Source organism: Saimiri boliviensis, chromosome 15, assembly GCF_048565385.1.
Source record: "Saimiri boliviensis isolate mSaiBol1 chromosome 15, mSaiBol1.pri, whole genome shotgun sequence".
Taxonomy (NCBI): domain Eukaryota; kingdom Metazoa; phylum Chordata; class Mammalia; order Primates; family Cebidae; genus Saimiri; species Saimiri boliviensis.
In genome coordinates, this window is record NC_133463.1 from 54009600 (window position 1) to 54022985 (window position 13386).

General features: G+C 33.9%; 1 protein-coding gene across 46 annotated transcripts in view; it reads left to right on the forward strand.

Annotated features, from left to right (window-relative positions):
• Window positions 1-13386, forward strand: part of RIMS2 (regulating synaptic membrane exocytosis 2) — a 730833-nt gene that overhangs the window by 450908 nt on the left and 266539 nt on the right. For 45 of the 46 annotated variants that reach the window (XM_074387016.1, XM_074387028.1, XM_074387027.1 and 42 more), the window contains 2 exons: window positions 812-880; window positions 12773-12929. In XM_074387016.1, the coding sequence (XP_074243117.1) occupies window positions 812-880; window positions 12773-12929 (226 nt within the window). Of the gene's footprint in view, window positions 1-811; window positions 881-12772; window positions 12930-13386 lie in introns of those variants that run through there. The other variant, XM_074387034.1, reaches the window with a different exon arrangement.

The following is a 13386-nucleotide window of genomic DNA, read 5'->3' on the forward strand; positions in this document are numbered from 1 at the left end:
AAGTGTGTAGTCATAATCTGCTTTAGCTCTCAAAGCTCTGGTTGATTTAATTTGATGCTATTTTTGCCATAATAAGACTCCCATTTAAAAATTTTGCTGTGGAATTGTTTTGTGAGGAAAAACACAAACATGGTGCTATTGAATTGTAATAACTATGAGTGCCTTTCCTGGGCTATTTCTTGGAAAACATACCAAAGTACACAATTTAGACATAATAGTATTGTAGATGACTTTTTTCCTATTGTTTTCTCAAAGCAATAAATAGCTTTTAGCTAGTTTTTTAAAAGGATATTTAAGATGTCTTGAGTGTACTTCTCTGAATTATGCTTTCTTTCCATGAACATGAGAAGTAAGGAACTGACTATATTCAATGTATTACTCATACATATTCAAAAAGATGCATTAATACATTGGAATATAATGCATTGTGTTTTGAAATTTATCTGGTCTTTGTAAGCATCTAAAATTAACTTATCTATTTTCTAGTAGATTTTATCAATCAGTATTGGATAACTTAACCACATTATTTAGCATTTAATGTTATTTTAATCTTTAAACCATTTAGGAACTTTATCGTATACCTTTACAGAATAATAATTGTACAAATTGTTAACTCTTCATCACCCATATCCTCACATCATGAAATGTGTATGGAAATAAGTGATGATGAGCTCGTAATGACTTTTCTTCTGTAGATATTTTTGTTATTAACTGATTCATTCAGAATTCTTTCATTTGTTTTTCAGGTGTGTGAGGGATTCGCTTCTATAAATAATCAGCATTTTAATTATTGCCATTGTTTACTTCATAGGGTCAAAGAGAATAAGTGATAGTGAAGTCTCTGACTATGATTGTGATGATGGAATTGGTGTAGTATCAGGTAAGAATTTTATAATTATTTTATGGTATTAAAAAGAGTGTAATTTATCATTTTTTACTATAAAAATAAATAAATAAAAGAGAAATAAGAAAGCTTGCCTTCTCACCCTTCAAAACAGCCTATGGCAACTTATGACAACTTACACTCCTGAGTAATATCAATTCCTGGAACACCTGTACAATTAGGTTGAATAGTCTTGAAAGGTACCAGATAAGTAGATGTTACTAAATTTTCTATTTTAAGACAATAATAAGGATTTTACAATAAATTAGGGGAGTTATTGCAAAATTCAGACTTCTTTATACTGTACTAATTATGGTAAAAAAAAAAAAAGAAGAAATCCTTTTTATGTAACTACCATATCTAAATATGTCAAATATTTAAATGGGAATTTTTGAAACTTTAAAATTGTTTTTGTATGTAGTATCATTTACAGCTACATTTTGAAATTATAGTATTGTATTTTAAATTATTTGCCTCATTTTACAGTTAGAAACTTATCCAATCATTTAGTATTTTAGATAATTATATATAATTTTCTTGCAAGTTCTCATGACAATGTTTGCATGTAATACCCTTAATATTCTAAAAATAAATGTATTCTATTCCTTTTGAAGGTTAAATAACCTAATAGATTTTATAATTATGACTAATTTTGCTCTCAAAAAATACATGTTAAACATGCAACAGTTGAATTAGTCATTGATCACAATATTTTATTGGTCAATTTTTGTTAACGTATGAGTCAGTTAGCATGCCTGTATCACTTTGTCACTTTAAAAAAACCCACTGACTACTTTTCCCCTTTTTTTGTATTAAGGGTGAACAATATATTAACTTACTAAGGCTACAAAAATATTTTTCATGTGTTATGGTTTATAAAAGTTAAAACTCATAAAGTAGTTTTAAGAAATATTTCCTATGATCGCTTTCTTGGAGATTGTTAATTTTTTTTTATTTGTGTCCTATTCCTTTGTTATGTGACTGTTCCACTTTTTATCTTTTGTAAATATCTAGCCCATCAGGTTTTCTTCATCCAAATTATTTCCATTAGAATAATTCATCTTGATGTCAGTTTTTGGATGTTTCTATCCTTTCATTTTCTACTTTCAAGATGAAAAAAATTGTTTATTTAATGTGATTTTTTTTTTTTTTTTTTTTTTTTGAGACGGAGTTTCGCTCTTGTTACCCAGGCTGGAGTGCAATGGCGCGATCTCGGCTCACCGCAACCTCCGCCTCCTGGGTTCAGGCAATTCTCCTGCCTCAGCCTCCTGAGTAGCTGGGATTACAGGCACACGCCACCATGCCCAGCTGATTTTTTGTATTTTTAGTAGAGACGGGGTTTCACCATGTTGACCAGGATGGTCTCGATCTCTTGACCTCGTGATCCACCCGCCTCGGCCTCCCAAAGTGCTGGGATTACAGGCTTGAGCCACCGCACCCGGCCTTAATGTGATTATTTTTAAGCTTTTCCCTTCAATCAAAGGAGTCGTAGCTTTTGAAAAAATTGTATATTCTTTCATTATTTGGGTTAATACTCTCTGGAATAATTTTTTGGTACTACAGAATAGTGTTTAGAAATCCTACCCAACTCCAAGTGCTTACTCTGGAGTCATTATATTTCTTCTTCATGAAAAACACATTCTTTTCTGATTTGGCGTTATTGTTACTATTATTTTGCCAGTCAGAAACTGTCTGGTGAATCATTTAATAAGACACTGAAAAGACTGCCATGAAATATACTACATTTTGCTATTTTGAAATCCAATGTGGTTTTCAGACATAGATTTTTTTATGATATACTATACTTCATTATTTATTTATTTATTTATTTATTTTTGAGACAATGTCTCAATCTATCTCCCAGGCTGGAGTGCAGTAGTGCAATCACAGATCACTGGATCCTCAACTTCCCCAGACTCATGTGACCCTCTGACCTCAGCCTCCCCGGTACCGGGGACTACAGGTGCACACTACCATGCCCAGCTAAATTTTGAATTTACTAAACTTTAACAATACTTTTAGTACTCTAAAATTAGGATGATGGTATTGTAGTTCCTGGTATTATGATATATGTCATTTTTTTTGTAACTGGTCACTTTACTAAATGCTGTAGAAATTACATTTACATAATACTTATGATAACCAAGATTTAAACATGTATTAGTTCTGTTAAATATTTTTCTTACATTTCTTCTTTGTGGCCTTTTCATTTTACAGTTCCAATACTAAAACTCATTTTAATAGAGAATAAATGCTTTAATCAATAGTTTATCAAATAATGTAAGGACCCCCAGATAAAGCAAATAATATATTTTCTGGATAAGGTAATTCACATGTGAATTGCAATGTACACATATACAAAATACATACCCCCACCTCTCTTAATAATATTTAAACACATAGTATGAGTCAATAAACCAGCAAAATCTATTGATATTTTGTTGCTTATATGCTGAGATTTCTTTCCAATTACACATTGAATAAGGTCAAATTCAGAGTATCAGTTACAATCATTCGTAACCCTTTTAAACCTGAGCCATCAAACTGTTCTTAAGTAGAAACTGTTCCCACTAACTTACTCAGTTTTTCTAAGCTTGCAAGCCAGATGTCTTGAATATTAATAACTTTGCCAGAAGTAATATTTTCCCTCTGTTTTTTTCTTAATTTTAGAGCATTAGGTTTATAGCAAAATTGAGAGAAAGGTATACAGATTTCCCATATGTCTTCCTACACCCACACATTGACAACCTTTCCTATTATCAACCTTCTCCACCAAACTGGTATGTTTGTTACAACTGATGAACCTACTTTGATACATAATCACCCATGGTCCATAGTTTTCATTAGGGCTCACTCACTCTTGGTGTCAAACATTCCTTGGGTTCAGGAAAATCGATAATGACTTATATTCATTATTACAGTACCATACAGAATATTTTCACTGCCCTAAAAATTCACCTTTCCCTTTTTCCTAACCACTGGCAATTATTTATCTTTTTATCATCTCCATTGTTTTGCCTTTTCCAGAATTTCACATAATTGGAATCATATAGTTTGTAGTCTTTTAGACAGGCATCTTTCACTTAGTAATATGCTTTTAAGGTTCTTCTTTTTGTTTTCATGGTTTGATAGCTCATTTCCCTTTAGTGCTGAATAATATTCTATTGTCTGGATGTACTACAGTTTGTTTATCGATTCACCTACTGAAGGACATCTTGGTTGCTTCCAAGTTTTGGCAATTATGAATAAAGCTGCTATAAACATCTGTGTGCAGGTTTTTTGTGTGGACATGTTTTCAACTCCTTTGGGCAAATGCCAACCAGCACAATTGCTGGATTGTATGGTAAGAGTATAGATTTGTAAGAAACGGTCAAAATGTCTGTACCATTTTGCATTTTCACCAGCAATGAATGAAAGTTCCTGTTGAATGAGAGCTCCTGTTGTTCCGCATCTTGCCAGAATTTGATGTTGTCAGTGTTCTGAATATTGACCATTCCAGTAGGTGTATAGTGGTATCTCATTGTTGTTTTTATTTGCATTTCCCTGATGACATACGAGGTTGAACATATTTTTGTCTTTTTGTTTCCCGTCTGTTTAATTTCTTCAGTGAGGTGTCTGTTCAGGTCTTTGGCACATTTTTAAAAATTGGGTTGTTTGTTTTCTTATTGTTGAGTTTTAAGGTTCTCTGTATATTTTGGACAATAGTCCTTTATATGATGTGTCTTTTACAAATATTTTCTCTCAGTCTGTGGTTTCTCTTATTTTCTTGACATTGTCATTTGCAGAGCAGACCATTTTAATTTCAGTGAAATTCATGTTATTAATCATTTCTTTCATCAATCATGCCTTTTGTGCTGTATCTAAAAATTTATCACTGTACCCAAGGTTATCTATGTTTTCTCCTATGTTACCTTCTAAGAGTTTTATTATTTTGCATTTTATATTTACATATATGATGGATTTTGAGTTAAATTTTTGAAGAGTGTGATATCTGTGCCTAGAATCCCTTTTTTGCATGTGAACATTCAGTTGTTCCAGCACCATTTGTTGAAAAGACCATCACTGTATTGCCTTTGCTTTTTTGTTTCAAGAGATCAGTTCCATATATTTATATCAGTTTATTTCTAGGCTGTTCATATGTTCCATTGATTTATTTCCCTATTCATTGATCAGTCAGCACCACAGTGTTTTAATTACTGTAGTTTCATAGTAAGTAAGACAGATATTGTCAATTCTTTAACTTCGTTCTTCTCCTTCAACACTGTGTTGAATCTTCTGTCTTTTGATTCTTTATATTTACTCTGGAATCTGGTTTCAGTTTCCACAAAATAATATGCTGAGATTTTGATTGAGATTGCTTTGAATCTGTAGATCAAGTTGGGAAGATTGGACATCTTGACAATATTGAGTATTCCTATATATGGAATATCTCTTCATTTATTTAGTTCTTTTTTATTTCATTCATCAGTGTTTTTTTGTTTTTCTGATATAGATCTCACACATATTTTGTTTGATTATACCTAAGATTTCATTGTTGGAAGTTTCTAATGTAAATGGTATTGCACTTTTAATTTTACTTTATCATTGCTGATATATAGGAAAGTTATTGACTTTGGAATATTAACCTTATATTCTACAACATTTCTGTAATAACTTACTAGTTCCTGGAGTTTTTTGTTTGTTTCAATTGTTTTGTGTTTTTACATAGACAATCATGGCATCACAAAGGGAATTTTATTTATTCCTCCCTAATCTGTATATGCGTGTTCTCTTTTCTTCGTTACAGAATTATCTAAGTACTTCCAGTACAGTGTTGAATATACGTGGTGAGAGTGGACATCCTTGCCTTGTTTCTGATCTCAGAGGGAAAGTTTTGAGTTTTTTTTTCTGCTAAATATGATGTTAGCTGTAGGTTAGTATCATATTTTGTAGGTCTTCTACATCAATTTGAGGAAATTTCTCTATATTCCTAGTGTACTGAGAGTTTTTAGTAAATTCAGAATGTTAGATTTTGTCAAATTGTCTTTTCTACCTCTATTGATATAGTCATGTGATTTTCTTTCATAGACTGTTGATGTGGTGGATTACATTAATTGATTTTTGAATGTGAACCAGCTTGGCATATCCAAGATTAATCCTACTTGATCATTGTGTTTAATTCTTTTTATACATTGTTCAATTCAGTGTGCTGACATTACATTGAGAATTTTTGCATTGATGTTCATGAGAGATATGTTCTTTTCTTGCTATGTCTTTGTCTGGTTTTGATATTGAGGTAATACTGGCCTTATAAAATGACTTAAGGAGTATTCTCTCTGGTCATGTTCTCTGAAAGAAATTATAAAGAATGGAATAATTTCTTTCTTAAATATTTGGCAGAATTCATCAGTGAACCCATCTGGATTTGTTGCTTTCCATTTTAGAAGGATATTAATTATTGATTTTATTTGTTTAATAGATGTAGGCCTGTTCAGGTTGTCTATTCTTGTGTGAGTTTGAGATAATTGTGTCTTTTAAGGAATGGTCCAGTTTCATCTATATTATCAAATTTGTGGCATTAAGTTTTCTTACTATTCCTTTATTATCCTTTTAATGTTCGTGAGATGTGTAGGGATGTCCCCTTTTTCATTTCTGATATTGGTATTTTTTATACACTCTTTTTCTTAATTAGCCTGGCTAGAGGCTAATGGATTCTATGAATCTTTTTGAAGAACCAGCTTTTGGTTTTGTTGATTTTCTCTATTGATTTTTGGTCTTCAATTTTATTGACTCTAATTCTACTATTTATTTTCCATCTGCTTGCTTTGTGTTTAATTTGCTCTTCTTCTAGATTCCTGAGGTAGAAATTTACATTACTGATTTTAGGTATTTTTTTTTTAATGCATACATTCAGTACTATACATTTTCTTCTAAGTACTACTTTTACTGCATCCCACAAATTTTGATAAATTGCTTTCCATTTTATTTATTTAAAAGTATTTTTCATTTCTCTTGAGATTTCTTTTTTGACCCATATGTTATTTCATAGTATATTGTTTAAATTGCACATATTCGGGGATTTTGCAGTTATCTTTCTGTTACTGCTTTCTAATTTAATTTCATTGTGGTCTCAGAGCAGCATTGTATGATTTCTGGGTTTTTAAAAATTAATTTGCTAAAGTGTGTTTTATGACCCACAATATGCTGTATTTGGGGGAATGTTCCAGGTGAACTTGAGAAGAATGTATATGCTGCTAATTTTTGATGAAGTAATCTATAAATATTGATTATATCCAGTTGATGATGTTTTTGAGTTCATTTATCTTCTTACCGATTTTCTGCCTGCTTGATCTGTTCTTGTTTTTTTGGTTTTGTTTGTTTCGTTTTTTGAGACAGGGAGCTGGGATGCAGTGTTGCAATCTCTGCTCACTGCAACCTCTGCATCCCAGGCTCAAGGGCTTCTCCCACCTCGGGCTTCTCCCACCTCAGCCTCCTGAGTTTCTGGGACTACAGGCACTTGCCACCATACCTGGCTAATTTTTTAATTTTTAGTAGAGATGGGGTTTCACTATGTTGGCCAGGCTGGTCTTGAACTCCTGTCCTGAGGTGATTTGACTGCCTCAACCTCCCAAAGTTCTGGGATTACAGATGTGGTTAGCCACTGTGCCCAACCTACTCCTGCCTTCTTTTGATTAGCGTTACCATAGTGCATTTTTCCTCATCCATTTACTTTTAATTTATATGATTGTTTACATTCAAAGTTTCTTACATAGTTGAGTCTCATTTTTTTAATCCACTCTGACAATCTCTTTTAGTTAGTGCATTTTGATGAGTGACATTCAAAATGATTATTGATATAGTTGGATTAATATGTGCTATTTTTGTTACCCTTATTCTTTGTGTTTATTTTTGTCTTCTAGTCTTTTTCAAGTGCTTTGTTTCTTTTTTAACTGAGCATTTTATATGATTCTGTTGGTTAAGCTTTGGTTAATTAGTTTTCTCTGAGGGAAAGTCTTGTTAAGAAATGCAGAGCATTCTGGAGTATTTCAAAATGGTTCCTGTTTCCCTTTCCCTCCCAAAACATGAGGAGATTTTTCTTCACTATTTACTGTGGGAACCTGGTGGAACTCCTGGAAGTAAGTCTCACAATATTGTAGGAGACCTCAATGACTTGGCTTCCCTGGAGTTTTTATCTCTCAGACTTGTTCTTACTGATCCTCTAGCAATTTGTCAATTGATGGTGAAGTTTTTCTACTTTGACAGTGGTTCCCACACTGCTTTACACTCATGAGTATTTTCTCCATAAGCTGTAACTCCCTGTTTTCACCTGTCTGTCTCTTCAATCTTCGGGGCAGTTGTTTGCCCTGTGTCATCACTCTTTTACAGATCCAAGAAAATTTGTTGCTTTTCCAGTCTGTTCAGCTTTTTATTTGTGGTTAGGACAGAGTGATAACATTACATGCAGAAACAGAAACTAGAAGTTACTCCATGTGTTCTTTATTTGGCTTATTCTAATACCAAGTCATTAAGTCAGAGTTAACTTTGACATTTGCATTGTTAATGTTCTTTAAAGTAAGTTGAAACTTTGATATGGAAATTTTTCTCAAGTAAGCAATTCTAGGCAGGGATTTTGCCCCAGATAGTATACTGAGCAATGGGATAAGAATGGTTATAAATCATCCCTTTTAACCTGTTGATGTACTTCACAACTTGAATAAATGGACTTCTGAATGGTTGTTCCTAACCTTTTTTTTTTTTTTTCCAGAAGCCCTGCTTTTTCTCAATAGTATCTCTTAAACTCAATAATCAGACTTTTTTTCTTAATAGTATCTTTTAAACTCACTAATCAGACTTTTTTTTTCTCAATAGTATCTCTTAAACTCAGTAATTAGACTTCTTTTCTATCTATATATGTAATTTTTCCTTGAGTTACAATGAAGATCTTTTTATAAATGACTTTCAAATGTTTATCAACAGCCCTAACATTTTTCTCAAGATTCTTTTCCACATATTTAATATTTGGCCTATGCGACTGAAACTACTCTCATTTCCCCTTCTCCAAACTAGTCAACCTCAATAAACTCTTACTCTCATCTTAGTAGTACACTTTTTTGTTTTTTCGAGACAGAGTCTTGCTCTGCCTCAGCCTCCCAAGTAGTTGTGCCACCATTCCCAGCTAATGTTTGTATTTTTAGTAGAGATGAGTTTTCACCTCCTGACCTCAAGTGATTGTCCCGCCTCAGCCTCACAAAGTGCTGAGATTACAGGCATGAGCCACCACACCTGGCCGGTAGAATACTCTTGTCTTCCTAATAGACTAATTTAAAAAGTTAAGGTGTGTTAATTATTGCCCTTTTTTATCTTATATCCATTCACAAAGTATTATTGATTCATGTTAGCATGCTCTGGACTCTATTCTTGAATCTTTTCTCTATCTATATTCCTTCTCCTAGTGATCTCCTGTCTATTTAAAGTCCCTTGCCTTTAAAGTTTTAGCATACCTATATGCTAAAACTCCCAAATGTATATCTCCAGTCAAATCTACTTATCTTTTCTTTAAATTCTTATTGTTTACCGCTCACTTGACATCTTCACTTGGAAATGTAGTAGATATCTCCAGCTTAATATGTCCAAACTTTTGATCTTTTCCACCAAATCATGTGATTTGATTACTTCCATTCTTTTATTTACTTGAGCCAGAATTTTAGATTTGTTATTCTCTCTTCTCTTTCTCTCACATCCATCATCAAATCTTTCACAAAATTGTCTTGATTGCTGTGCCTTCAAAATATATTCACTTCCCATGATCTCTATTATTACCTTAGTTCAATAATGTACAAGCTTCTACATAATCTTCCCCCTTCCTCCAAATGTCTCCAATATCTGCTTTTTATCACTTACTCCACTCTAAGCACCCTATCCTTGCTGTTATGTGAACATGTGAGATGCACTGCTACCTTGGGACCTTTTCACTTGTCTTGGAACCCTCCTTTCTGTGTTTGTCTGCTTGAAAAAACATCTTATTCAATTCTCTCTGAAATCCCACCTTCTCAGTGTGTGTTAAATAGTCTGACCACCCTATATAAAATTGCAAAATGCCCTCTTCTTCTGGCATTTTGATTTTCCTTTTTCTTTTTCTATTTTATTAAATATATAGTTTATATAGCCACTAGGTATATGTGGCTATTTAAATGAATTTAAAATAAACATGTTTAAAATTTAGATTCTCATTAATACCATCCAGATTTCAAATGCTCAATAATCATGTGTGTCTAGTGGTTACCAAATTGGACAGCACTGATAGAAGAACATTCCATCATTTTAGAGTTCTATTGGACAATACTGTTCTAAGTTTTATAACAACGATTAATCTTCTTGTTGTAATCTCTCTAACCTTCAGTACCAGTTGTATACTGCTATCAGCTGCATCTTCCTAAATTATTACTTCCATCATGAGAGCAGAATGTAGTATTGGGACATAGTGAGAGCACTGGAGTCAGAAATATTTTAAGTCTCAACCCTGGTATTTGACACTTAATTTAGATTTTTTTTACCTCTGTTTTCTCAAAATGAAAATGGAGATATTATCTTCTTGGCCGAGTTGTTTAGATTAGCCAGTATATGTGTTCCTGAGAAAACCTGTTCTCTGAAAAATCATGGACTAAAAACAGCAGGGATTCTGAAAAAACAAGGTTAGGAAAGACCATTCAAAACCCATGAAACTTGGAAACAGAAGAGTAAAAATCAAAATAACAACACGATTAAAAAGTCATGTTAAATTTTAAGCAATAAAACTATTTAATATGTAATAGTAGTCTAAAATAAAATAAAGATACCTAGATGAAAGGAGTATATCTAGATGAAAAGAAGGATAAGTCTGCAATGTTATGGCCTCAAGAGGACTATCCACAAACATCAGTAAAGACCCAGGCAGTACATATATCTAAGACAGAGTTTGTGACCAAAGAGCCAAGAAGAGCATTGTGTCCAGGTCTGTATTTCTCTGGTTTGCTGCATCCTGCTTTGTTAGTGTACTTTACATGCAACTGCAGTTATTTGGAAGTTGTAGTGGACACTGCTGATGTTCCACCCATATCCCCTTTACCAGCTGGATTACTCATCTGCAGTCATGGGGACTATTGGTTGTTAACACCTCACAGCTGTCACTCTCTCTGGAGAATTGCCTAGTCAAATGGAAACCACCGCATCCATAAAGTTAAACACCTTGCTGACTCTATACTGGCAATCTTCAGCCAATGAGTGGCTAACACAGGAGTACCAAAGTCCAGCCGTCTTACCTCAAACCCTGGGCAGTTATTCATGTTTCAGAGCATACAGATGGATCAGGCTGAGAATACATCATTGCTTAGTTTCTTCCCTTTTTTCTTGCCCTATTGTGCTCTTCTCCTTTCTCCAGAGGACACTACCTCACTTATTCATATGTATGTGAATCTTTGTTTCTAGGGAATCTAATCTAGGGAGATCATATTGTAAAACATTATCATGATAGGAAAAATCACATATGATCAGGTTGTTTTTCTGAGTTATTTCTAAAAGAAATGTTGTAACAGACACTTTTTTTTTTTTTTTTTTTTTTTTGAGACGGAGTTTCGCTCTTGTTACCCAGGCTGGAGTGCAATGGCGCGATCTCGGCTCACCGCAACCTCCGCCTCCTGGGTTCAGGCAATTCTCCTGCCTCAGCCTCCTGAGTAGCTGGGATTACAGGCACGAGCCACCATGCCCAGCTAATTTTTTGTATTTTTAGTAGAGACGGGGTTTCACCATGTCGACCAGGATGGTCTCGAACTCTCGACCTCGTAATCCACCCGCCTCGGCCTCCCAAAGTGCTGGGATTACAGGCTTGAGCCACTGCGCCCGGCCAACAGAACACTTTTTAAAAGTGCATAGCAGAGTTCCTAGCACATTGTAAAAGGTCAATTACTAATATCTACAAAGAGTATGATGAAGATAATGATATTACTTCCTACTCAGAAATTTTCAGGCTCTTTCCATTACCAACCTCATGATGTTTTAGATATCTAAAACTTGAGTCAAACTTACTTTTCCTACTTATTTCTGTACTGTTTCCCCACACTGAACTGTTGTTTTTCTACCAACTTAGAAGTCCTTCTACTTTCCTCCCATCTGACCACATACCAGTTGCTTTCTAGGACTCATTTAGATAGTATCTCTTCTAATATACTTTGTATAAATGTGTGAAATTATTGGACTGTTACTATCCTCTGATTCATCATATTTTTATTCTCAGACTTCTACTGTATCTCAGCCCCCTCAAATACTGTAAGAAAAATGGTAGCCAGATGCAGTGGCATGGGCCTGTAGTTCCAGTTTCTTGGGAGGCTTAGGTGGGAGGGTCATTTGAGGCCAGCCTAAGCAGCATAGTAAGACCCCCATCTCTTACAAAAAAAGCCATTTATACATGTACTACAAGTGGTATTCAGGGTGTTTTCTAAAACTTTTTATCACTTAAAGAAATGATCTTAATGTTTAGCAGTTTATTATGAGCTTAATAATTTTAAATAATAGAATTATTTGAAGCTTTTCTAGGTCACTAAAGAGATGAAAATATTTTTAGAATAAATTTAAGTCTTTTATTGAAGATAATTAACTGTATGTAAAATTTTACTCTCAGTATATATAAAAGTTTTACCCAGCACAATGCCTTGGATATAGTAACTATCTAAATATTTGAATATCTGTCATTCCTTTCTAATGTATGCTTATAAAATATTTTATCTTAATAGTATGGTTTATTCATTATACTTTATATTTATTATATTAAAAATCTTTCAACTTCACCAACATTTTATGTTTTGGAGTAAAGTACAAAATACACAAAAGGACTTAGTATGTACATAACTATAATATTTATTAATTTTTTACCTTTAGATTATCGACATGATGGTCGAGATCTTCAAAGCTCAACATTATCAGTTCCAGAGCAAGTAATGTCGTCAAACCATTGTTCACCATCAGGGTCTCCTCATCGAGTAGATGTTATAGGAAGGACTAGATCATGGTCACCCAGTGTCCCTCCTCCACAAAGGTAAGATAGAATACTCATTATATTTGTAGGGTGGCAGTATTATTCAGTGTCCTCCAGAGGCACAGAACTAATAGGATATATGTATATATGAAAAGGAGTTTATTAGGGAGAATTGGCTCACATGATTACAAGACAAAGTCCCACCATAAGACTTCTGCAAACTGGTGAAGGGAGAAGCCAGTAGTGTCTCAGTCCAAATGTGAGTCCATTTTTAAAGCATCAAAACCAGAGAAGCCGAGAGCACAGCCTTCAGTCTGTCAAAGGCCCAAGAGCCACCAGCAAGCCACTGGTGCAAGTTCCGGAGTCCAAAACCCAGAGAACCTGGAATCAGATGTCCAAGAGCAGGAGGAGTGGAAGGCATCATCCAGCACAGGAAAAAGAAAGAAACAAGAAAACTTAGCAAGTAAGATTTTCCCACCTTCTTCACCTGCTTTGTTCTAGCTGCATTGACAGCCAC